Source organism: Myiozetetes cayanensis, unplaced genomic scaffold (assembly GCF_022539395.1).
Source record: "Myiozetetes cayanensis isolate MyiCay16 unplaced genomic scaffold, myiCay2020 scf5-8, whole genome shotgun sequence".
Lineage (NCBI taxonomy): Eukaryota > Metazoa > Chordata > Aves > Passeriformes > Tyrannidae > Myiozetetes > Myiozetetes cayanensis.
The window spans coordinates 68,077,769-68,103,847 of NW_026087742.1; the positions used below are offsets into that span (position 1 = coordinate 68,077,769).

At 40.3% G+C, this 26,079-nt stretch overlaps 1 protein-coding gene across 1 annotated transcript; it reads right to left on the minus strand.

Moving 5' to 3' along the window:
* Positions 1 to 337: 337 nt before the first annotated feature.
* Positions 338 to 25,780, minus strand: OBI1 (ORC ubiquitin ligase 1). Its single transcript, XM_050333262.1, has 6 exons — positions 25,645 to 25,780; positions 20,959 to 21,094; positions 19,875 to 19,966; positions 16,665 to 16,913; positions 13,481 to 13,569; positions 338 to 3,801 (listed from the first exon to the last, which is right to left on the minus strand). The coding sequence occupies exons 1-6, from the start codon at positions 25,714 to 25,716 to the stop codon at positions 2,298 to 2,300; spliced, it is 2,142 nt and encodes a 713-aa protein (XP_050189219.1). The 5' UTR covers positions 25,717 to 25,780; the 3' UTR covers positions 338 to 2,297.
* Positions 25,781 to 26,079: the final 299 nt, after the last annotated feature.

Genomic DNA, 26,079 nt, shown 5'->3' on the forward strand with positions numbered 1-26,079 from the left:
TCTGAGGGTATGAGAGAGCTTGGAAATCAAGTAATTACAGATAACGATGGTAGCTTCCTTGCAACTGTGTAGAAAGTTACCAGCCCAGAGCTGGGAGGCTATACAACATACAAGCTCCCACAACCATTCCAAGTGAAAAGCCAGCACTCAGTCTGATGCCCCGCTCCCTTTCCAGCCTGGAGAGTAAGAAATTTATGATCTTGATTTTCAGCATTTAATCTTGGGCTTGGCTCTTCTATCCATTCAAGTTGCATGATATGTATAGCCAAAATACACCTATTGAAGAGCAAGCCTGTATGTGGTGTTCCTGAACAAAGGACTACAAAGAAGCATAAAATAACTCCACTGTTTTCTTTTATTTTAGTTTGATTTCAGGCATGACACCAGTTGTATTAATGTTTCCATAACTGAAAGGGAAAAATGAAAAAACAGAGTCTAAAATGAAGACCATGAACACACCCCCTCACTCACCCCAATGCCACAATTAAACAAACCCACAACCCATAGCACTTATTAACTGTGTATTTGTGATTGTTCTGTAACACAAGGATGTTTTAAGAAAGTGTTTGTGGCAGTATTTTTTGATTTATTAGTAAAACTAGCCAAATCAAGTAACAGCTCATGTCCAGATGGTTTTGAGAACTCCCTAATTTTTGAAAAAATACATTAAAATTGAACAAATAGATTTTTTTGTGAAGATTAGAATTCAAGTGGTATACTGAAAGCCACATATGAAAGCACAATGCCATCCTGCCTGTCATCAGGAAAGAGTCCTTGCATGTATGGCTTGAACAATGATTTTTTGGTAAAGCTCAAAAAAGAAAAATCCCAGTTTAGAACGAACACAATTACACAAATTCATGTTCACATTACAATGTGAAATGTAGTTGTTGTTCTTGTAGTCTTTCAGGACTTAACTCTACAAAAGATAAGCCAGTCTACTGAAAGTTTCCAAGTGGCTATCACTCTTTCCGAAGGGACAAAGGGCAGTGTATGGATTTTTCATATCACAGGTATTGATGAAGTGAGGACGCCTGTTTCCAAGAAATGCCATCAGAGGCCTATACAGAAAGAAAAAACCTGCATCTTGTAATTAAATACGCCCTTAAAAAAACCCACAATAATGCAAAGAAACCAATTTTGCTCTGCTGCTTAATTAGGTCTCCTGCCTGTGGCAGGCCATCACATTATGTTGACCTATGCAATACTTTATGGAAAAGTCACCTCCAGAGAGGCCGAAAGCCATTTCCATCAACTGTATCGATGCTGACACTAGAATGGTAGTATGTCTAACAAGGAGGAGGAGGGGAGATTTATTTTTTTTTATGAATAAGCTCACATTCATGCTTTACAAAACTTAAGATACTTATTTTCCAAATTAGGGGAAAAAAAAGTTTCCCCCTTTTTTTTTTTCTTTTTTTTTTTAATTCAATATTTGAGGCAACATCAAGGATTACAGTGCTTATAACATGTTTTATTCAATTCACATAGAAAAGCATGCAGTATTAATGTGAAATGGTACAGTATTAATGTAAGATGTTCAGTGCACATTAGGTAAACAAGTCATTAGCATACAAACCCATTTTTATGGTCTATACAGGCATACTAAACACACTTAGAATAACAATGCTTTTTGGGAACTAAATTAAAAATTGTGCTTAACTTCAAAAAAAGACAAACCATGATTGCAGTGTTAAAGAAGAGATGTTTTCTAACTGAAGTGCTGTAACCCTAAAAAGAAAGGCTGCTCTCTTATACCCACCTAAAACAAGAGCTTCAGTACAGTACAGTGCTATGAAACAGTTTGAGCAGCAACATTTCCTCTGGGAGGAAAGTTTTATGGCAAAACTGACGTTGTTTTATAGCAACTTCATGAATCCATAGGATATACAGCCAGTAGCTGCCTTACATGCAAAAACCCACAATCTTTAGGAACAGGAAACGTAACCTTTAAAACTAATTCTCACAGGAATGACTGATTTGGTAAGTCCACTTAGAACTTCCTGTTCAAGGGAGCCATTAGCTGTGCTCACAACTGGAAGAGCATGTAATCTGAAAACAAAAGAACACCCAAACCCCCCAAACTTCCAAGTACATAAAATGCCCAGTCAAAGAAAAGAATCTGGAATGGTTCTTCCCTAGGAAAGAGCTTGCAATGGGCAAGGGAATGTTCAGTTTTCACATAGCTGAGAATGACAGGATCAGATTGCATGAAGTTATTAAAAATTCAGTTCACTTGTAAATATTAAACATTTGCAGGTTTATCACTTTAAATCACGTTTGATTTCCAAGAAGAGTCAGTTTTTGGTGGTTTTTGATGGACTAGCACTGGAAAGGCTGTTTTGAATTTTCCTCTTGGTTGACTGACTGACATTTTTATTTTTCCTTTCAGCTGTAAAGGAAGACACCCAAGGAGGACTAAGCTGACTGTGCAGATCAGATGACATCTTCAAAAAACAGGAACCAACCTTTTGTTCCTCAAACAACCTTTGTGAGTTACTGAACAGTATAGTTGGGGAAAACTCCCTTTGAAATAAAGAGTTCGGAGGTTTGCTACCGCTAGCCACTGCATTTTGGCTTGTAAACAGCGGAAAGGGGTCATTCATATCGAGGTCAGATGGGGAGAGGTTGGAAAACATAGCAGGTTTCCAGCCAGTTCTATCAGCTGCTAGATCACTTGTCTCTGGACACTTCATTGTCTGTTCCTCATTCATTTCTTCCAGTTTCTTCTCAGTTCCATTCAGAACCTTAGGGCACTCTGTTGACCTTGAAGAATTATCAAGATCAGAGGACTTGAAATTATAGCATGGACTCTTGCTGTTGTCTGACTCAGACATCATTGAGTCCAACTCAGAAATTTTATCGAGGTAGGCAGCATCCATAGATGCCTCACTGGAGGTTCTTGTGCGATTCATTTCCGAAGAGCAGAGAGTATGTAGCCTTTTAGGTAAGCAAGAACTCGTTTTATCACCAGACTTCGCTGTTGTCTCATCTGACTGATCAGCCACTGAATTTTGCTCTGATTCCTCAAAATCTAAGTTTTCAGCAAAATTTGTTGGGCAGGTGCCCCAAACCCCTGATTTTCCTGTAGTAAAACAGTTTAGCTTCTTTTGACTATTACAGCTGCTTGTGCTGCGTTCAGGAGAAGCTTTGCTGCCACCATCTGAAGTGCCATGAAACTCTTCAAATTTCAGTTTTCTCAGGAATGTTGATGGTTTCTTTGCATTTTCTTTTCCATCAGGAGTGTTCAACTGAAGGCGACTGAGAGACAGAAAAGGTGTACATGGTGGTGGAAGATCATAAAGTTCTTCATCCTTATATGGGGTACATTCCCCAATTTTATTCCACTGCTCTTCTAAGCAGGCATCCATATTTGTACTATTTTCATCCAGGACAACCCTATGACATCTTGGAAATAGTTCTTTCTCTGTGGCACGCTGGGTATTTGAGCTATTCAAACTATCTTGACTAGAAGAGCTCAAACAAGTTCCACGACTTGCCAGCTGTTCAAGACTGTCAGGACTTTGACTGGTAGTCAAAGCTTTTTTCTCCTCAACTGGGGTTTTCAAACAAGTTGCATCTTCACTGCTCTCACCTCCTTCAGTATCTGTGGAAAGTGCTCTCTCACTAACAGCACTCACTGTCTGGCTTCCTTTGCCTGCATTTTTCAGCTGTAAAAGCTGACACTCCATTTCTTCTATGTATTTATCACTTCTTTCCAGTGCCTTTTTCAGACGGTTCATTTCACGTTCACTTTGTTCCACTTTGGACTGAAGTGCAGCTACTGTAAACCTACCAAACCTGCAATGAGTAAAAAAGAAAGAAAATATTAAGCTGGAAAAAGACATTCTCATGATGCCTTGCAAGCTCATTTGAAGACAGAGCAAAGCGATTAAACACTGTGTTAATTTGAAAAAAAAAGTTATAACTTTTCTTTGTTAATTATGAAAAAAATACTAAAATCATCACAAATAACATACAGGTGGAGGTGATGGGTGATATGCAAGAAGACAAAATTAAAAAAATTAGTGGTAGCAAGGCAATAACACACAGATTACCCTTCCAGGGGCTGGTTCTATCAATTCAACTCAAATATGCATGAAGAATTATCCCCTAAAACAATGGCAAAGATTTATGATAACATTTGAACAGTGGTCCACATCTTGAAATATTTACATTCAATCATTTTCCTACAGTACAGCAGTGTTTTACAACACATTTCTTTCACAATGTCACCTTGTCAAATACAAAATGCCAATATGAAATGCAGAAAATGCAATAGTCTTTGAGGTGGTTTAAATACTTATATAGACCATTTCAATTATGTTCCTGTTAGATATACAGCTTTTCCTCCCCCGTTCCATGGACAGTATATCCACTTACTTCAGAGTTACTTGTTTTTTGAGCTTTACAACTGGAACAATTTAATTTCTACCTTGACTCCAGTACAAAAACCTGCCACTTGTGGTTTGTAAAAGTTGTGTACTTGTGGGGCTTCCAGCTTCAGCACATTTTCAACTGCCAAGATACGGACTTGCCTTCCCCCATCCTCCACCAGCTTTCAAGACTGACCTTCTCCAGAGGGCAGGTGAAGGTTTCAGCTACATGCCCTGACTAATTCTAACCTGTCACTGACAGGTGAGCACCAGGGAATTCCCTGCTCCATCCAAGGCTTTCAATTTATAAAAAGAAAAAACAATTAAAGTTCTGGTATTATTAGAAAGGAGGGAAGGACCTGCAGCCACCCTACAACTCTAACAAATAAGGTTTTATATCACAAAGAAATGACAGTTCTGTATGTGGGCTTACACTAAATCTCCACTTCCCATCTTGCATCTCTGTGTTACAGCATAAGTTTATATTCACTCTTCCAGCACAAACACTGCCTGGAATTTCTACCTTTTTTCTCTGTCTGTCTGCCTGTCCCTCCCTCAGAGTCACAGTGAATTTACATTCCATTTTCCCCATTCCATCCCCTCACCTCTTCACAAAATGCTCCCACTGCAACCCTTAGAAGAGTGAAATCTGAAGGTGGTATATCTGTGGCCTGCAACTATACTGGCAAAATATCCATGGATCCATGCATGCATTTCCAGCAAACAATCAAACTGTATTCTATTTCTTCTAATTCATGAGCCCAAAGCAGCAAGAAACTGTTGTATGCTGACAACTGCAACACAATCGAGTGGGTAGTTGGGGAAAGCAATAACAGGTATCACAAGCCACAAACAAATTGGGCACAAGTGACCAGATCTACTGATACATTTCACCATTCAACTGCTTCTGTATATTTGAAGAACTCTGAAGACTTTGGTCTAGATGGTTCCGTGGTGGGTAAGATTCACACAACAGTCTAAGTTCTGTCAAAGCACTGCTATTAGATGATTTGTAAAATCAGATCAGCCTAAGCTTCAGGGAGTTTCGGTATGTGCCACTCACTGCCTAGTTGACAAAAAAAAATGCCAAGATACAAAATTCATATTTAGTAAGAATTTTTTTTTCCCCTACAAGAAGCTGGCTAGATTGGAACTCAATCAAGGCAAGGATCCTCCCACCTCCACAGTAGCTCTACCCAATTTTCTTTGTGTTCGTAGAAAAGACAGAACGTTTTTCATTTGCTTATGCTCCGGATAAGTTTTCTCAATCGATTATAGCACCTTCTCCACTTCTAGCTGCACACAAGAAGGGAATGGGAAAAAAGGCACAGACAACTTTCTGTCTCCCCTATGAGACTAGATAAAAGAGAATCACAGCTCAAGAATGTTTCCATTATATTGCCAGGTGAAGTGAGTTACATGAAATAAGCATCCTCCTATACAACACATTTTGGCTTATTTCCTTCTTCAGTTAAAGGAACATAGATTTTGCTTTACAATATGGAAGGAATCAGTGTAGCATAGCAGAGCCCAAGCAAGACCTTTCCCACTTCTTAAGATGATCCAAAAGTATTTATTTTGCCCTTCTCTAACAGACCTGTTCACATTATCTTACAGGTGCAAACCCTACACTGCTTAATAAAAGATAGAAAGATAATGCAGTAATACAATTTATCTGAATAGCCAAGTGAGAGAAAGGGAAAAATGCTTCAGTAAAATAAGCAAGATTTTGTTGAGTCTGCTGTAACAGACACTCTGACATAAAAATTAAAACATGTTTACATTTATATGCATACCTGGTAATTCCTTTTTAATGGAAGAATGGTGTAATATGTTTATTTAATGCAAATAGCATTAGTGACAGTCTGAGATTTGCTTATGAGGAAGAAGCACTGTATTCTCAAGTGTAACTTTTATAACAAGTGTCCTCAGGTTAAAAAAATACAGTATGTTGTTCAAAGGCAAATAGCATCACTAATATGTTAATTGTTGCAGAGGGATGTGCTTGGGAATTTTGGTTTTCAGAAATGAAACATATGACAAGCTGCCTACAAAGTTACTTCTGCAGTTAGGCAAAGAACAGTAATTGCTTTCTGTTTCTGCTTTGAGACTCGCATGCATTTATTTCCCAAATTTTCAAGGACATGGATTTTTAAGACAGTCCTATTACTATGCACATATTAAGCCAATTACTCCAGACCAGAGTATGACATAGGTGTTCTACTGACTGACCTAGAAGGTCAGCAGAGGGTTTAAGGCATTCACATTTTGGTTAAAGAAGCCAGAATCCTGCTCATCTCCCCAAACCAAACCACTCATAAGAGATTTCCTCTTCTTTTCCCTTCAGATGTACAGTGAGCTATGTTATAAATGAAAAAATTATGGTCTGATAATAACAACAGAATGCAGTACAGTTATATGAAAATAAATTTAAATTTCACCTGACAATCTAGATAAATTTCCTGAAGTATTTGAACTATTTCACACTTAGTAACAAGTTGATGCATTCTTCAGTATTAGTTAAGGTATTCAGCATACATGTGATAAAGAGCATACATATACGGAAGGAAAGCCACGCCCTCACACATGGACAAAGACTTTTGAGCATTAGTGTCTTATTCTTCTGTCGCATCACTGAAACAATGACTTTGTATCTCAATGCATGTGTGTTGAATGCATCCTTTCTATAGAAAATTGAAAGCCTGGAGAAATAAGTGGTCACTCATAAAGTGAACAGAAAGACATTTCAGATAGGATTTGGATTCTTCAACACACACACTTAATGATATTTTAGATCACCTATAATATTTCACATGACTGCTGGCCTCCAGTTATCACTTTGGAAGGATACACGTATTCTGTAGACCCTGTACCACAGCTACCAGCCCCAGGAAGGTGTATTGGATATGTTATCGCGTCTGAGGTGATACTGGATGTCTAGATGAACACCTGAATTCCAAATTTCAGGATCTTTCCTCCATCAGAGTCCTTTTTCTTGACCCAGCATGATTCTAACTTAACAGAAAGCTACAGTCAGCTCTCATTTACAGTGAAAAGAAGAACTAACAATGTTGGAGTAACTGTCCTACACATTATTCCACAACTGCTCCCTCAGTTATGTTTGAGTACTCCTATCCCACTTTTGTCTGTGATACAGTTAATTTACTTCACAATAGCTAGTATGGGGCTATGTTTTGGATTTGTGATGGAAACAATGCTGACAACACAAGAGATGTTTTAGTTACTCCTGTGCTGTTCTTACAACAGAGTCAAAGCTTTTCCTGTCTCTCAACTCATCAGTGAGGAGGCTGAGGGTGCACAAGAAGTTCGGAGGGGAGACAGTTGGGACAGCTGACCCCAGGGATACACCACACCATAAGGCACTGTGATCAGAATATAAAGCTGGGGAAAGAAGAAGGAAGGGTGTGATGGTGTTTGTTTTCTGAAGTCACAGTTACACGTGATGGAGCCCTGCTTTCCTGGACATGGCTGAATACCTGTCTGCCTGTGAGAAGTGGTGAATGAATTCCTTGTTTTGCTTTGCTTGTGTATGGCTTTTGCTTTCCCTATTTAACTGTCTTTATCTCAACTCATGAGTTTTTTCACCTTTACTTCTCCACTCCTCTACCCTGGGAGGGGAGTGATTGAGTAGCTGTGTGGGGCTTAGTTGCTGCCTGGGGTTAAACCATGACAACTTCTGAAGAAGTCCATTTAGAAACTATTTGGGAAATTGAAAAATGAATTTCCTTCAGTTGTTTCTTCTCTTCTTATCTATCAGTTCTGCAAATTCAGCTTTAGGGTTTTATTTTCACACATCAGTGACCTCTAACTGAAGCACATCTGTCTGGTTGAGTCCTTAAGTGATATCAACTCACTTTAAAACCACAGAACCTCATACTAACATTTCCCTTTGTGGATAGTAAGCAGCTGCAACAAACTTTTCTTGTATAATCACTTACTGAAGAAGATTGAGGCTGCAAGAATGCTATGGAAACTGACTCTTAGTTTTAATCACCTGATGGCTCAGGCTGGGGGCCACCTGGCAGCTTAGGATGCATAAGCATGATCTATACTCCAAAGGAAATAAAGAGGGAAAAGTGGAAAATGACAATGCACAGTCAGGGACTGTCACAGTTTGAGATAAGGGTAATGCCAGAGTGTACAACCAAATTCAGTTCCATCACGTAGATACAAATTTTCACATATTCCCTCGGGTTCTGCAGTTAGGTGGGAAGAAAGAGGCAGGAAATCCAAGAACAAACCAGCTGAAAGCCTTACTAGCTTCTACAGCCCTTCTGTGATATCATATACCAGATGCAGCCATATGAGAACAAGTTCTGCAATCTCCCTCTACATCACCTATGAAAGGTGATCTCCTGTTTCTGCAGATCAGACAATATCCCAGGTTTTATACAATTGCCTTAAAACTACATCATCTTTGCACAGGCATGTATAAGAAGAAAAAAACAGTTACTGTAAGACAGGGGCCTTTTCCTAGCAAGCAATAAAAAAAAAAAAAAAAAAAAAGTCAAGACATATACTGTTTGCTGGATGACTGTAGAGCAGCAGGATTCAAACAGAACAGACAAGTCAGATACATTCTTTGAAATGAGTTTACCCTTTCACTTAAGGAATTGTGTGAATTTAGACCAACATGCAAAGTCTCTCCAAGCATTTTAACATCTTTCAGTGAAGCAGCACTGGTTTTCCATATAAGAAAGGCAGATTATACCAAGGGTCAGCAAATAGCATAAACCAGGAAGAATTACTTCAGAATTACTGGAAAAAAAAACCTCTACTGGAAAATCCACAAAACCAGAGTGTGATCTGAACGTTGTTACCCATCTGCTTAAGGTTTAGACCTTCACACCTGGAGTGAGCACTTCCTCAGGATTTAATGCTATGACTCAATAACTCAGAGTTGTTTTGAAGGCTACGCTCTCCTACTTACTTTTAAGGCCACACTGCAGCTGGTCTTTGAAAATGGTCACTCTTCTGGAATAACAAACTTGTGGAGAGGTAAGAACAGAGCCCAGTTTTCTATCAAGGAAGATAGTAAAGTTCTTACCTTCTGCACCCTGGACACAGGTTACTAGAAGCCTATTTGTAGGCTCAGTAAAATGCAGACTGAGCTAAAAATTCTGGCATGAGCAGAAGTATTTGAGTTAGATAAAAATTCAGTGTTGTAATGAATGACCCAAAAAGTCAACAGCCTTAGATTTCAGTGTGCAAGTACCTGATGTCAAAATCTAGACAAGACAAACAGTAAAACTGGAGATGGAGAACCCCTCCTCCCTCTTCAAACTACAACAATAAAACAAAACCAGAGAAAAGAGATAATGCAACAGTTTTCTGCATTTTACAGATAGTTTTTCAGACTGGGATTTTAACTGGCAGAAGGAATTAAATATTTAGGGAAAAGGCTCCTAGGAAGCCTAGAAGTCTGGTTCAAGCTAATTTGAATCTAACCATTCATAAAATACACTATACCCTGGAGTAGATGGACTTGCTAGTTATTTTCCTTCAGGTAAAAAGCAAACATCCTTTTGCCAAAAATGCTTTTAGATCCACGGTGCCTTGCCAACAGACCTAACAGTTTTCTATTTTAAGTAGAGCTGGAAGTAATAGGGCTTTATCATCCTGCAAAACTTAAGTTTTAGAAGTTTTCTTGTTCCACATTGAGAAAATGGAAGTCACTGAAAATTCATCAGGAGAAAGGGTAAACAAAGAGCAAACAACCACCACCAATCAGTCTGATTTGCCTGAGAAATGGGAGACAAGTGGAGGTCTTTGATAAGAATCAGAGCAAGAAACTTACTTCTATTTGCCTTTCAGACCTGTGTCCCAACTACACGATGTTATGGAATTCTGGTGAAGGTCTACTCTTAAAAATGTTTTGAGGAAAAAAAATAAAAAGCTAATCAATCAGCATCATCAGTTTAAAAATTGTGTAAAAATCCCTGAGATGGCTGAAATATCAATTTTATTGACATACATGACATTTTTCAGCAGGTTTTAATGGATACGAACAAAGAAAAAACAACTCAAGACTATGATAAAAGGAAAGTTTTTTATTGACCACTGAAGAAGGGTAATTATACTTTTCCTGTGAAGTAAGAGGTAGAGTCTGTGTTACAAAGGGATCATTCACCTGCCATTAGTATTTCCTCTGCTGTAAAGCAAAGTCCACTAAAACAATTTAAGTTTTGCTTTTCAGCTCCAGTGTCATTATGCACAAAATGAAATACACTTGGGATACGGGGATTGAATACTGACAAACCCTTTAAAAAGAAAAATTTCTTATTAATTTTATTTAGTTAATTTAGTCAGTTGTTTAAGCATGAATCCATACCTAAAACTCTGAAGCTAAGGAACACATGACAAATGAAACAATGGTTGTAACAGTAAATGACAAAGATCCAATTCAGTAGCTGTTTTAAATTGCACTAGAGACTCGTTCAGGAACTTTTCCAAAAATTACCTTCTGAAAACTTCTGAATAAAGCACACTGGAACAACTGTACTGGCAAATCAATGTACCTGTATGGAAACTTTTAATTCTAGTGACATTGTTGGGCTCTGATGCTTATGCTTTCAATTCTGATTTCACAAGCAAGACATTTATTGCAAGCCCTGTTCAGTGTGCGAAGCCCAGCTGAAAGACCTGTTTGATATTACCAAAGTTTGCTATCAGAGCTGAAAGAACATTAAAAAAATGTCTCAATGTTAGGTCTGGTCTGAATATTGACCTGGTCAGAATGATGACCACAAGGATGAAAGTTACCTTAAAAATTCTGCTAACAACACTAAGATGGGAGAGACTTCCCACCACCTGAAAGATGCATCTGGAATTTGAAAGAATGAAGTTTGACATGCATCAAAACATCAACCTGAAGAAAGCCAGTAAATAGGTTAACTCCCACACTTTGAAAGGAGACATAGCAGCACAAATGCAAAATGAGGTAGGAAGGTAACTTTCTAAGTACATATTTGACAGAACTGGTACTGGCCATTTGTGCTAGAAGTGTCAGGTTAAAGGAAACAACGAAAAAGGTATTGTAAGATATAAGATGTTTCAGAAGACACAAGATAGTTTTTCTGCTCTAGTTAGTGCTACTGAGACTTGTAATCTAGTACTCAGTTCTAAGCTTTACTGCTTCAGAAAACCATAGACACTGGAGACCCCTGAGAGCAGAGCAAAAGTAAATAAACAGAACTTTACTTTTTCTCTCAAGTTACACTTACCTAGAAGAACTGGACAAATTCAGGCTATAAGACATAACTAGGAATGAATGGGTACAGGTAGGGCGAAGCAAAATTCCTAAATTTAATGTGCTGAAGGGTTTCTTCCAGGACAAGTTTTTTGCTGTATATACTTAAATTCTTGACGCGCACCACAGGGCCCAAAGTAAAGCCAGAACTGAATATAACAGAATTAGGGTACAGACATACAAACTCCTGAAGCATTTGAACTGTTCCTAGCCTAGGTTAAGCCTAATTCAATTCATGTCCTAAATCCTATGTGCAGTTCTAGAGTTAGCATGGGTCAAAGATAATTCCCAATAGGCAGGCAGGATGTGATACTGGAGATCGAAAAAATAATAAAAAAAACTAATAGCAGAGATACAGACAGGCAAATCTAGCTCGTATATGGGTTGCAAGACAGATCTTGAAACTAATTTCTAATAACATTTGGCTACATCTGTGCCTCTAAAGAAGAAAATGACAGGCTATAGTTTTAGGCAAAACTGGTAAAAGATGGAAAAATAACTGGCTTGCAGTTATTTTTAAGTTAAAAGACTAATTCTTCACACCCCTGCCCCTCAGACATCTAATTTTTTCTGACCATAGTAAAGCATGCACAAGCTAGAAGAAAGGGAAATTATCTCCACTGGGGAGTTTACCTAGTATCAGTAAAGCAAAAATCAATTTAGATTATCTGGCCTTTTCTAGCTCTTCTTTTCTAGGATTTATTTAGTTAAATTTATTTAGTTTTCAAGTTTGCCTTACTTGCCAATTCACTCTTGAATCTTATGGGAAAAGATATTCCATGCCAAAAAAGCCATCGCCAAGACCTTAAACAGGGCTCTATCTTATCAGGAACTTCAGGGCAGAATGTACTTTTATGTATTTACAGCTCAAGGATCAGGCATCTTCTTTTCAGTTGTCTCAAATGAAAAGCTGTCTGGCAAGTAAGCTCTTCTATAAGGATGAATTTTATCTTCCAGCAGGTGAGTCGTGAACTAGAACAAAATCCAGAGAGCTCTCTTCCTCATATTATGCAGGTGACTCCAAACCCACTTCCTCAAAAGCTCTGTATAAACCTTTGGCCAATATTGCTATTAACTTTTTACTTTCTAAACCAATGACAGAGAAATGGTAGAAAGCTAATGAAAGAAAGGAACTCAACTTTAAAAATATCAATATATTGCTTCAAAAAGTACTCCCAAGGAACGGTACCTTACAACACAGCTCTAAGCAGTATGGCAAAGTCTCTGCTTTTTGAGGGCATTGTCATTGGTGTTTTAACTCTTTATGACAGAGTATTAAACACAGGTGTCAGTTCTGGGAATGATGGTCTCATGCTGCAGAAGCTTAATTGTACATATGTTGCTGGACATAAAGCTATCAGGAACGTTCCTTGAGTAGGGAGCCTAACCCCACAAAACAAACCTCGAAGGCAGCAAAAGGAAGAACAAAAGAAACCCAAACACAAGCAACCAGAACATCTGCACTTAGTAAGAGACCTTCTACTTTGACCATATACCAGATGTCAGAAATTTGCCGGTAACAAGTTAACTGTAGAATGCAACTAATGAATCCAGTCCTTCAACATTGGCCAGGTAACACAAGGAATAGCAGTTGTAGTCAAGTCATATTCCTTCACTGTAGACTTGCTGCTATTCTCTAAGATGCATTTCTCACCCACTTGCTGCTATTTTCTAAGTCACATTTTTCACCCAAGTCCATGAGGATGAAAATTCCAAAGTCTACCTGGAGACACATATGCAACACCATGTACACCACCACAGTTTTAGGTTGAAGTCCTACAACAGTTAAACAGTCTATAAATAAAATATGGTAGCTTTTAAAATATTCACGTACTTTTGGGGTGATCTACTATCAACTTCAGCCTTTAGTCGCAAATTCTCTCTTAAAAGGTTATTGTTTTCCATGCTCAGTTTCTTATTTGCCTAAGGAAAAGAAATGGAAAAAAATAAGTATACAGTAAAACAGAAATGACTTCTAATATTTATAGGACAAGCTGTTTCTCCTTTTTAAAGAGACAGAACTAGAAATGTGAAGGCAGGAAACAGCCTTCAGACAGGGACACCACTTAAAAATCACCATGGGAAATGGTTTGCAAAACTGAATAGCGAACAGACATTTTTTATTTATATTCCCAAAATACATTGCAAGTGTCCTATCTAGGGAAATAAACACAGCAATGTTAGTTAGCACAGAAAGTCATTAAGGAGATGTACTAATGGCAATTCCATGTTTTTTTTTCCACATGACTAAATACGTTAAGTACATTAACATTACAATGTGCAGGTATCAGCAAAACTAATGTTGAACAGCTTCCCCCATTCCAAATTAGAGCAACATTACTTTGTGGGTTTTTTGGCTTGTTTTTAAAGCATAGTTATCCTGTGGATGTAAATGCATTACGACAAGCTATTTGCAGTCTTTCTTCACTTTCTTCCAGGACGTTGTGATTAAGATTCCTGATTCACAACCCTTCTTACTCCTTGAATTGAGGTCAATTCCTTCTTCTCAGTTCAGCAGACATCCTTCGTAACAAGACACTTCATATAAAGAGAAGTTTTCCTGCCACCTTGTTTCAGAACAATGAACGCCATTATCCTAACAATCAGAATATACTCTTTGCACTTCATAGTCTGCTGAATCTCTGTATGCTAAAAACAGCACCACCAGTCCAGGACTTGTAACTCATAACCTCAATTAGATAACACTTCCACTGCATAATAAAAGTATGATGTAGAGTTAGATCTGAAGAAGGAGGTATGCAACTGGGCCCAGGAGTGAAACATACTTTTTTAAAAGCATCAAACAGTGCAAGAAGAGAGGTAGAAAACTTTAAATGCTTAGACATATATCCCTAGCAATCTTTCCAGGTGAGGGGTAGGGAGAATGGAGAGGGAAAAAAAAAAAACTAATGCCCCTCTTCCCCACACCAAATATTCCTAAGGGCAAAAAGAATAACTAGAGACCTTTGGTAAAGAAGACAAGTGAGGGGTGAGCCCAGGGCTTAGATGCCTGAGTGTCAGCTACTTGGTATTCAAAAAATAAGAGCACAAAAAACTACCCTGAAAGCAATGAGTAAGAATTCAGGAAACCTTAGTTCCAAAGAAGTTCCATTTGACAATATGGCCAAGACCTTTTTCTCTTTCCAGAGACAGTTCCCCCAACCACATAATCAAGTAAAACATTTTGTGACTTGCGTAGCCTTGGTAGGCAGGACATCCACCTGGCACACAACAAGGCAGGACTGAAACTCTTTGGTGTCCTTCCTCCAGAGTGCTTGACCCTCCAAGCCAGTAATCTGCAAGGGATCCCAACTTGCAGTATGATGTCTAGATTGATGAGCTCACGTAACTGCATTTTTAATGAGCATACTTTGTCCAGTATTTCTACTATTGGGTTTGTTCCACCACTCCCATACTTGTCATGACTCCACTGCACTCAAAGCAATAATGCCTACTTTAGGCATTCCTACATTTGTCTTCTCTAGGACATTAAATGATAAAAGTGGTTGCTATTTCCTGACTCAGTCTGGTTTTGAAAAAGAAACTGATGGCAAGCACATTTGCGGAGGGACCATGTCTCACTAGCAAGCAATGTATGGTTGAAACTCCTGGGCCAGGTACTTTCATGGATAAGAAGGTTTCTGGTTCCAGACTGTGTGTGCGTGGGAAAGAGGTCTTGCTGTTCAGACTGAACTGCTCAGTGCATGCTTACAACTGAGACAAGGTTTAAAAGGACAGCTTATGGAATTGAGCAGCTATTAAAGAGGGAAGAGATGGGAAGAGCGTTGGACTCGATGATCTTAAAGGTCTTTTCCAACCTAAATGACTGCAGGACAACAGTTTAGCTTGTTCCCTAAAACCCACCTAAACCTCTATTTGTTTCTAACCCTTAACCAAATTTAGAGATTCAATAAACTTAAACACTTTTTCTTGTTAAGGCTGAAAAAAATACCCAAACAAACCTTTCCTTCAGTTCCTGCTATATTCTTCTTTTTATTTACCTAGGGAAGAAGTTAAAAACTAAAAAAAAAATAGGCAGACAAGAACTTCTTGCTGTGAATCCCTTTTTGCCATCTACAACTGATTCTGAAGCTCCTGGGGTCCTAGAAGTGTCCTATTAACTACGGAATAGTAGAACAGTATAATCTGTGCCTCTGAGTCTGTAGCACAGAATAAGTGTGAACACTTTTAATACTTAAAAAGTTAAAAAAAGAGTCCTAAACACATCACACTTCATTTTTGCAGGAGGCAACTCAGGATTGTTAATAGAAAAAATAAAGGCAGCATTTTGAATAAATGCAAGTCCAGTTCTCTCTACCTTGATTTCAAATTAATTTTGAAATTTCACTCTTCTTCAATTTTTGAGGTGATCCTTCTTGTGCCCACAAGTATATTTTGCAAGATGTTTTTATTTATATGTATTTTCACATGTCTATGTCCTGCATTCCTGCTTCTGCAGTATCAGATTTTTTTTTATATTACATCAAGATGTATAAAAAGGTTGCAGGTTTCCAGTAAAGGATCTTCTGGTCATAAAATGCTGAAGCTTGTCTATTTTTGGTCAAAGGGTCAAGTTACTCTGTCTCAGCAAATTGCACCAAAAATATCGGCTAGCAGGGAGGGCAATAGTGCAAAATCTGCCTCAGCCAACTGTACTGTGTTTGCCCACTGAATGTTGTAAAATAGATATATTATATAGATTATTGCAAGCCTGAAAAATCTGGTCATCAATACTGTTGACAAATGCTACTGTAATCCAATTACCCAGTCATAGAGTGACGGAGGAGTTGAAGAGCAGTCACATACAGGACTCACTAGAACAAGCAATAACATCTGACACTTGCAAGGCCTATATGGAAATACTATGATACAACAACAGTCACTGGAATTCAATTTTTTTTCTTTCTTCTGGATCTATGAAGTACCCAGAGGTCATGCTAGCTCTCATTCCCATTTAACTAACACAAAACAGTTACACTACAAGATAGCTGAAGGAATGTGTTTATTGCATTTATTACCTCCTTTAGCTTTTCCACATTATCCATCAGTTTTTCATACATATCATTGGCAGCTTTCAGCTTTTTGCTCCATTCCTCTGCTGTTTCTGGGCCACTGGTACTTGCTTCATTTGCTGACTGGTTAGTTTCCTCATTTTGGCAAGACAGAGCTGATGCTGTAGGATCCAGAAGAGATTTCAGCTGTGTCTGTAAGCTGAGATTTTTACCTCTCAGATCTTCTACTTCTTTTTGCAGGGATTCTATTTCATCCTAAAGGTGTCAGAAATTCACAGAAATTAAAATAATTTGTGAGATTAATTGAATAATACTGAGAAGTTCCCACAGCACTTTAGAAACATGGGTTCTGGCAAGCCCAGATGCATGCCTTCACTTACATATATATCTAAGTATGCTTACATATCGTGCTCTAGGCAGCATTTTAATCAACCTGCACACTCAAGCACAGTGAAGATTTTAGTGAGGGGAATCCCTCGACTACATAAAGGACCCCAAACAAACTGGCGGGCAGACCAAAAGCTTCAAAGCATTCAGCAACATGAATCTATTATTAGGGCACTCTGTGGGAGGATTTCCTGTATCAGGAGCGTTCTTAAGGCTGTCCTCTGCTGACTCATTTGCTGTTTTATAAGAGTGTTTCTCTCATATCGTTTGGAAACATCACATGTTCAGATGCTGAAAGCCTCAAGACTCAAAATGGACAGAACACTGCCTGAAAAAGGCTGCTCCAGCTACACCAAAGTAGCAACACCTTAGGAAAGACTCTCAAAATGCAAGGAACAGACCTCTCAGCTGTAGCAGTCTGAACTACAAGAAGCAAAAACTTTCAAAAGGTTTGTTAAAGGGATAAAAGAAATAATTCATCCTGAAAACGTGTCTTCTACACTGTTCACCAACTTGAATACCTGAGTTGTTCATGGTCAGACTACTAAAGGTAGTATATATAGCATATATAGCATTGATACAAATTCAAGGCATATTTTCACAAATAATCAAGCCTGCCTCTGCCCCTGTCATGGGTACAGCCATTTTAAATTCAGGGTTTTTTAAGAGATCTATGTTATCCTTCTGCCTGGCAAGGTTATGGAGCAGATCATCTTAAGTGCAATCACACAACAGCTACAGGATGGACAGAGGATCAGACCCAGCCAGCACAGGTTTAGGAAGGGCAGGTCCTGTCTGATCAACCTGATGTCCTTTAATGACCAGGTGACCCACCTGATGGATGAGGGGAAGGCTGTGGATATGTCTATCTGGACTTCAGCAAAGCCTTTGACACTGTCTCCCATAATATACTCCTCAAAAAGCTGGCAGCCCATGGCTTGGACAGGGGCACTCTGTGCTGGGTTAAGAACTGGCTGGAGGGCCGGGCCCAGAGGGTGGTGAACGGGGCTGCATCCAGTGGTGTCCACCAGGGATCAGTGTTGGGCCCAGTCCTGTTTAATATCTTTACTGATTGATCTGGATGGGGGGATTGAGTGTACCGTTAGCAAATTTGCAGATGACACCAAGTTGCAGTTGATCTGCTGGAAGGCAGGAGGGCTCTGCAGAGGACCTGGACAAGCTAGAGAGTTAGGCTGATTCCAATGGGATGAGGTTCAACAAGGCCAAGTGCTGGGTCCTGCACTTTGGCCACTACAACCCCCTGCAGCGCTACAGGCTGGGCACAGAGTGGCTGGAGAGCAGTCAGGCAGAAAGGGACCTGGGAGTTTGGATTGACAGGAGGCTGAACATGAGCCAGCAGAGTGCCCAAGTGGCCAAGAAGGCCAATGGCATCCTGGCCTGGATCAAGAACAGTGTGGCCAGCAGGAGCAGGGAAGTGATTCTGCCCCTGTACTCTGCACTGGTGAGGCCACACCTTGAGTATTGTGTTCAGCTTTGGGCCTCTCAGTTCAGGAAGGACATTGAGGTTCTGGAGCAGGTCCAGAAAAGAGCAATGAGGCTGGTGAAGGAACTTGAGCACAAGTCCTATGAGGAGAGGCTGAGGGAGCTGGGGTTGTTTAGTCTGGAGAAGAGGAGGCTCAGGGGTAACCTCATCACTCTCTACAACTGCCTGAAAGGAGGTTGTAGCCAGGTGGGTGTCAGTCTCTTCTTCCAGGCAACCAGCAGTAGGATAAGAGGGCATGATCTTAAGCTCTGCCAGGGGAGGTTTATGTTGGATATTAGGAAGAAATTTTTTACAGACAGAGTAATCAGACATTGGAATGGCCTGCCCCGGGAGGTGGTGGATTCACTGCCCCTGGAGGTTTTTAAGATAAGACTGGAGACGGCACTTAGTGCCATGGTCTAGTAACCACAGCAGTGTTGGATCAAGGGTTGGACTTGATGATCTCAGAGGTCTTTTCCAATTCGGTTGATTCTACAATTCTATGCCTAGCTGTTTGAATTTGGAGTTGATTCAATAGAAGGGAAGGAAATCTCTTTCTCCTGACTTCTTCTCTCATACAGGACAAAAGAACCTGAACTACAGGCAAGCTTGTTATAAAAGATAGCTTTTACTTCCCCAGTGTTAAAGATGTATAGAGTCCATTTCCCTTCCCTCATTCTCATCCCCTAGACAGGTTTTCTTAAAAAATATGTGATGTCTTCATGCTGCTGCTACTAAGGGAACAACAGCTGAGAAAACAAACTAAGCATATTCCTTATTAACAGCTTCTCATCTTCTTCCCAAGAGAGTATTTTTCCAGCAGGAGAGTTAAGCATTCAAGCTCCACTTTGAAGCATTTACTCACTTTCAGAACACAGTGAAACAATAATGCTAAAAATTAACCTATGCCAGAAGGCTACAGTGGACAATATTCTTAAGAAGGAATTTAGTCTCCCTGAGCAAGAGGGAATTACTTCAAAAAATGTTTGCATTTGTATTGAAGTCAAAACAAAAAGTTCCCAAACCCAGAATGCATAAAGAAAACCCTCCCATACCACCTGGTGGTAGAATTTCCACAAAACTAAAGAATTGGTTGTACTCGACTATCTGTAGCCTGGAAAGACTATTTCCATGACTTCAGTGGGGCCACTTCAAGCACCAGCAAATGCTGTCTTGTAACCTGAGTTAAAAGGTGGGATTTTAATGCAATTGAATTTAACATAGATACAGTATAAACCTTTACTCAAATTAAAACCAACAGGACTGAAAGCAAAAGGACCATTTGTATGCAGCAATTTAACAGCTGCAGTTCATCTGGAAAGTCACAACACCCCCCCTGTCCTTACCTCATATTCTTTGTGGAGCAATTCAAGCCTTGTTTTACGTAGGTGTTTCCTCACTGCCGGACTAAATATAGGATCACTTTCACTTGTTCCTCCTAAAGCAACACAGGATGACAGAAGCACTGATATTGTCTCTTCTTCAGTCAATTCAATACTAGTAATCCACCTCACAACACTTTTTTCATATTATGAATGCAGCTAATATTGGACCAACTGCCTACCATTGGAGATTTAAAGTTCTTTCACTTTCAGAAAACGTTCAACTTGAGTATCTACTAGTGGTGTTTAGAAGTCAAAATCCTGACTCACAGCAGGAAGAAAAATTTTACATTTTTTAACTTTTTATTTTTGTTAACAGAATCCTATCTTATTTAAGACAATACTATTAAAACAGAGCTGAAGGGAGGGGGTGAAATATCAAGCCTACATTTAATTAGTACAAGACAGTGTAAGTAGTTAAAGTGAGATTGTTCAGATATATTTTTTCTCTCAGAATGAAATAGCAGAGCTGACATTTTACGTTAAATAAAGACTGCAGTATTTCCTAGCTCTGGAAGTTCAGGTTCTCATTCAAATGCTGTAGCTTTGTCATATTTCTGTGCTAAGAGTAATTTTCTTAAAAATAAAGCAAAAGGGAGGAAGTGGCAAACAAAACAAACCAACCAAACAAACAAAAAGTAAAAAATGCCACACACTCATTCAAGATTCCGGATTGAAGGTATGGTATTTCTCAGCTAAATGCTGTTCTCTTAGGTCAGCAGGTTGCAATACATAGGTGCAGTACTTCAAGTGAGAATACATTGTTTCCAGTTAAGGGCCCATCCAATCAAGATTTAAAAAAAATCAATAGAGGTGTGGGGTATGATTACTATTGAATAATCTAAGCCTTAATATACACAATGTCTTTGGAACTGTAACCTTGTAGCTATTATTATTATATTTCTGGAAAGATTTAAAGTTAATTCTTCCTTAGATGCTGGTAAAAAACACACAGGTGAAAAGGTATCCAGACATCTTTGGACTCAAAGCAATTTCCTTCAGCAGTAAAATATCAGAAAGTTACTTTAAAGCCTAAAGTTGTCCTTACCTATAATTTCCTTGCAGGGGTTGTCGGGTGTGATGGGAATCCTGCAGGCTGGGCACTGATTATTATTCTTCAGCCACACTTCAATACAAATGGAACAGAAGACATGGTTGTTCACACAGATAACTGGGTGACGGACCTTTTAGTATTAAGGGGGGGAAAAAAAAACCCAAACAGAAAAACACTATGAATACTTTAAAACTCAGGTAACAAAATACGAAAATACACAACTACATCTCTCAATGCAAGTCTGGTCTTGCAGGAAAGTGACAGTGTTGTTCCACAGGACTAGCTAGGAGTGACCTCCTGACTCAAACACCAAACTTCCCTATTACTGAAGGCACCAAACCAAGGTCCAAGAGCTCATTAACACACAGTGTGGGAGCAGCGCCCTTCCTTCACCCCACAACCTCCAAGAACTACAGCCAACTGCTCCAGTGAAATGCATTAGCTTCCCGAGGAGAAGGAGACCAAAAGACCCACATTTACTGATTTTCAAAAGTAAGGGAAAAAGGGATTTCTCCTGGCAACAACCAACACTTTGCCTTGAAAGAGGTGTCATTGAAATGTACAGTGTTACAGATTAACTTTAGCCTGCACATAATCAGCTTCATGGAAATCAGCTTTAAAAAGGATCAGGGCCAAAACCACAGAGCTGAAACATGAACCAGCAATCACTAATTCAAGCCTCCTGCTAGATATGCATTGCTACTAAATAAGTCATTACCCAAGAATGGGGCAGCTAACTGAAGGATTAAATATTCCAATCAGACACAGATTCTTTCAAGAAGCTTTCGTTCCCCTTCTGAAACAGCAGGGTAAACAAACTTACAGAAAATATTAATGACAAGGCATTAGTCTCTCTTGTCATTTAACTATAAACCCTGTTTGAAAGTAAAAGTGCGTAGAGGGACCAAATATGACGTGGAAGGAAAAGACTTCATGCCTTATTGCAGCTTCTGTGCCAGCTTACTGTAATACACGCTCTCAAAATCTCTTAGGTATTAACACTAGTATCTGTGTTAGGGGTCTTAAAAATAATTATTTGTTTTTCCTCCACTCCTTCTTTGCCCAAGAAACATATTTTAAGACACAGAAGCATCAGTGTATATTACTTCAGATTCTATTGTACTACAATTAAAACCTAAGTTCAAGAGAATCCTTTCAACTTTAAATGAAGTCCTCATCACCCCCCAAGATACTGCTCTTTCAAGATATTCCTCTTCATTCTATTAGTAGTCAAACTAAAAAGTAAAATGAAACGTTGGCAGGGAAAAGCAAGGACATGGAAATGATAGCCAATAATCACTTGGGCAAACAGACTAGATGTGTCCTGTTTTTCACCACTGAAATACACTGATATACACTGAAATACACGTGGATATGAATTAAGGCCCAGGTCCGTCAGCTTCTTATCCAATTCACTACCTATGCCTCTTACATGATTCACAATATTTTTAGGACCTCCAATATGAAAGTCCTGGGAGCCACAGGAACTATCTATACATAAACAGATGCTCAAGTTACTGAAGGTCTGAATGGAGAGAGACTGAACTTCACCTCTAAGGAGAGGATTTTTGTAATAATCAACATTTTTTTGTGATTATTGCAAGCACCACTGCTTTGGAAAATTTTAACTATTACAATTTCCATTGTTTTAAAAAATCTTGTTATTTACTGCTTTTCTTTAACAGAAAAAGAGCTTTCTTACCAGCAGCTAGCACAACCCCCTCACACACCTCCCCCACAAAAAAACAAATCAAAAAAACCCCACCCCAAACCAGAGCTTTTTCTCTAGCCATACTTCCTTCTTACTCAGAAGCAGTCTGAGAATAGTTATATGGATGGTGATGATAAGATACATAACAGAATAACATAAAATAATCCAAACAGGAAAAGACATTTCAGGAGTGCAGGTCTTACCCCTGGAGAGCAAGAGACCCTCAGTTACCCCAAACCTGATACAGAAGCACATTTCTTGCAAGTGAATGATTACTCCATATCTCTAGCAAAATAGTAAGTCACATTTATTACTCTCCAGGGTACAGTGCTTCTGATTTACACACCTTTACAGGTTTCATTCCAGGCCTGGGTTTTGTACTTTTGTTGGCTCAGGATCCACGCAAAACAATCCAACTAAAAGCCCTACTGATCTCACACAGTGGCTGGGGGTGCTGCTGCCCTTCGTGCAGTTCCTAAGCCACCAACTATGACAAGCCTGGGGGGGTGGGGGACCATGACATTCTCAAAAAGCATTTTACTTGAATTACAGCTCAGTTTCAGTTCCTTAATTGACCATAATATCTACAAAGACTACAGCTCATTTGAGAAGACTTGATCAGCTAGGTAATTTTGAGCAATTTCCTCTTTCCTTTTGAGCAATTTTTCCCCTCCCACAAAATGCAATTCCTATGCAGATCAAAATCAAATCCTGTACACATCTATGTCACTTTGAAGGCACTTCTGGACCTTCAAGCAGGATTAACAGAGGAGTAGGCACATGGAAAAGCAGGCACACTGATATCAGTGAACAAATCCCCAGACATCCTATGCAGTTTCAATCAACACAGAACTGTGTGCTCGGGCCCAAGCAAACTGTCAACACCAAAACCAACAGGTCTGAGAGACCTTCAGACATTCTGGGACAAGTAAACATAACAGTCCAATGCAGATGGCTTCTGATATGGTTACTAATTATAAATATGGATACATTAGAAGACAGCCCAGACCTTGTTAAAAGAATTTCACAAACATGAAATTGATCCAAGCAATTAGCTCTTATTATAAATGGTTATTTACACATCTTGCCAATATACTTACTGACACTGCTGAAGTTAACAAAAGGAGCTAAGGTGTCCTTCCTGCCCAAGATTTCTGCTTTGTTAGAAACAATGTTATTGAATGAGATTCTCTGCAGTATCTCTTTTTTTTATCACCTTACCATTACACACAGTAAGTAATTTCTATTTTGCAGTCAGACCTTTGCAAATATTTCAAGGATAGCAGGAAGTACATTCTGATTGCAGAGTGGGCCTTCTACTGGATTTGAAGCCTATGCTACAAACCACAGAAGCATCAGATTAAGTCAACTCTCCACAATACTCTCTGCTTCACCCTACAAGACAGGACAAAACTTACAAGACATTTTCCTTAATTTAAACTAAACAACTTTCTTACACTAACCTTACTCCTGAGAAGAGTTTTTTCTGATTAAGTTTTTCAATGAAATTCCAAGCTAGAGGCAAAGATGCGCATTAAGAAGAAAGGACGGTCAGAGCTGTCAACTTTGGCAAAATTTAAACAGCTTCACACATCTAAAACCAAAAGCATTCAAACACCTTTACTACAGGTAGCACCCATAGATTCACTGACATAATGTATTATCTCAGTGCAAGATAGCAAGAAAGAGTGTGGAAATCTCTTCCAGTACAAACTCAGGAACAATTCCTGACCAACTTTAGAAAAGAAGTGGAAGTATGAAACAATGGCTTGAAATAACCCAGTGGTTTTATAGAAAGATATGAATGAATACCTAACCAAACTGTTACAAAGTAACTAGGATTGGATTCAAATTGAAAATACCTTGTTGGTTTGATTTTGCCCTCCTCGCCTCTCTGCATTACAGGCACACTTCTGTGTTCTCCTCCATTTTCATTAAAGAGATAAATAGAAAAGGAGGGTAGCAGGACAACAGCCTGGAAGTCTTGCTCGGCTTCCCCAGAAAAGCCAAGAAATGAGTAAACATGATTGCCAAAAGTAACTCTGTCAGAGTTAAGAAAAGACTTGAGAAAAGTCTGATTACTTTCATTGTCAGTGCTACACCCACTTTATAAATCAAGCGCGCCCGCGCCTGCTCTTTTGTCATCACTCCAGCAGAGAAGGTCTGGGAATAAAGACCAGGTGAGGCAGAAACAAACCAGTCAATAAATGCCCTGAGCAGAAACATAAAAGGCTATTTCTTCGCTTCTTACTGTTGGGCTTTAAGAGGTTAGTTTTGTTTTGGAGAGCAAGAAAACAAACAAACAAAAAAGAGTATGAGGAATGAGAAAAGAATTTGAGAAGCAATTAGTGACCACTACGAAATTAGCTCTGGGACTTTAACAGAGGAACAGACTAGCCAAGAGCCGTCTGGTTCCCGAGGGAGAAAAGGACTGAGAAAGGGTCAGAAAAAGAAAACCGAAAACTTTTTCTCCAGAGTGCTGCACTTTTGCTCAATACATTTTAAATCCACCTGGCAACACGTCCCCTCTTTGTTTCACTCGTACTCCGCGACACCGCGCCACGCTCAAACACAGGCTCACCGAGCGCTTTGATGCACAGCATCTTACCGGGACCGGAAGGAAAAGACTCCAAACCTCAAACCCTTCCCCTCGGGAGCCGCACACCCGCGTTTGGGCGGCCTCGGGCCCCGAGCCCCCAGCAACAGCCCCCGGGACGCTCCCACCGCGTTCCCGACACTCCAGCGCGCCCAACAAACCTCGGCCGCAGCCGGGAACAGCCCCCAGGGGAGAAGCGACCCCTCACCCCAACTTCCTTCCCCTCAAAAGAGACAACTCCGGTAGGGGGTCAGGCCGCCACGGCGGGGCCCCTGAGCTCCGCCGCCGGCCGGACCGCCCCGCTCCCCGCCTTCCGCGCCGCGCACCCGGGCCCGGGGCCGCGGGGGCCGGGGGGCGGCGGCGGCGCCGTTACCTTGCCCAGGCAGATGTGGCAGGTGATGGGCAGCGTGAGGGACAGCGTGACGCTCGGCCCGTGCTGCGCCATCGCGGCGGCCCGGCCCGGCCTGGCCCGGTCCAGCCCGGCTCGGCTCGGCTCGGCTCGGCTCAGCCCGCCCGGCCCGGCCCCACGAGCACGGCAGCCCCGCGGGCGCGCTGCGGCCCCGGCCCCCCGCCAGCCCCGGTACGGCGAGCCGGCGGGGCCAAGCCGCCGCCCGGCGGAGCGAAGGCGCCGCGCGTTGTTGCAGCGCTCCCCTGGGGGGCGGGCGGGAGCCGCGGCCCCTCACGGCTCTGCGGGGCCGCCGCTGTCCCGTCATGGGCCTGGGGGACCCACGGAGTTCTCGGCCTCCGCGCGGCCTTCCTTTCGGGAAGCACAACGCCATGGGGAACGCTGGTGCAGTGCCCGTGCTGA

What these genes read in the sequence shown, in the direction of transcription:
- OBI1 (XM_050333262.1), bottom strand. Translation starts at nt 25,716, where the DNA reads ATGGCGCAGCACGGGCCGAGCGTCACGCTGTCCCTCACGCTGCCCATC. An exon ending in GCCACATCTGCCTGGGCAAG is followed by an intron (nt 21,095 to 25,644) that starts GTAACGGCGCCG and finishes TAATACTAAAAG; the next exon opens with GTCCGTCACCCAGTTATCTG. An exon ending in TGCTCCACAAAGAATATGAG is followed by an intron (nt 16,914 to 19,874) that starts GTAAGGACAGGG and finishes TGACACCTTTAG; the next exon opens with GATGAAATAGAATCCCTGCA.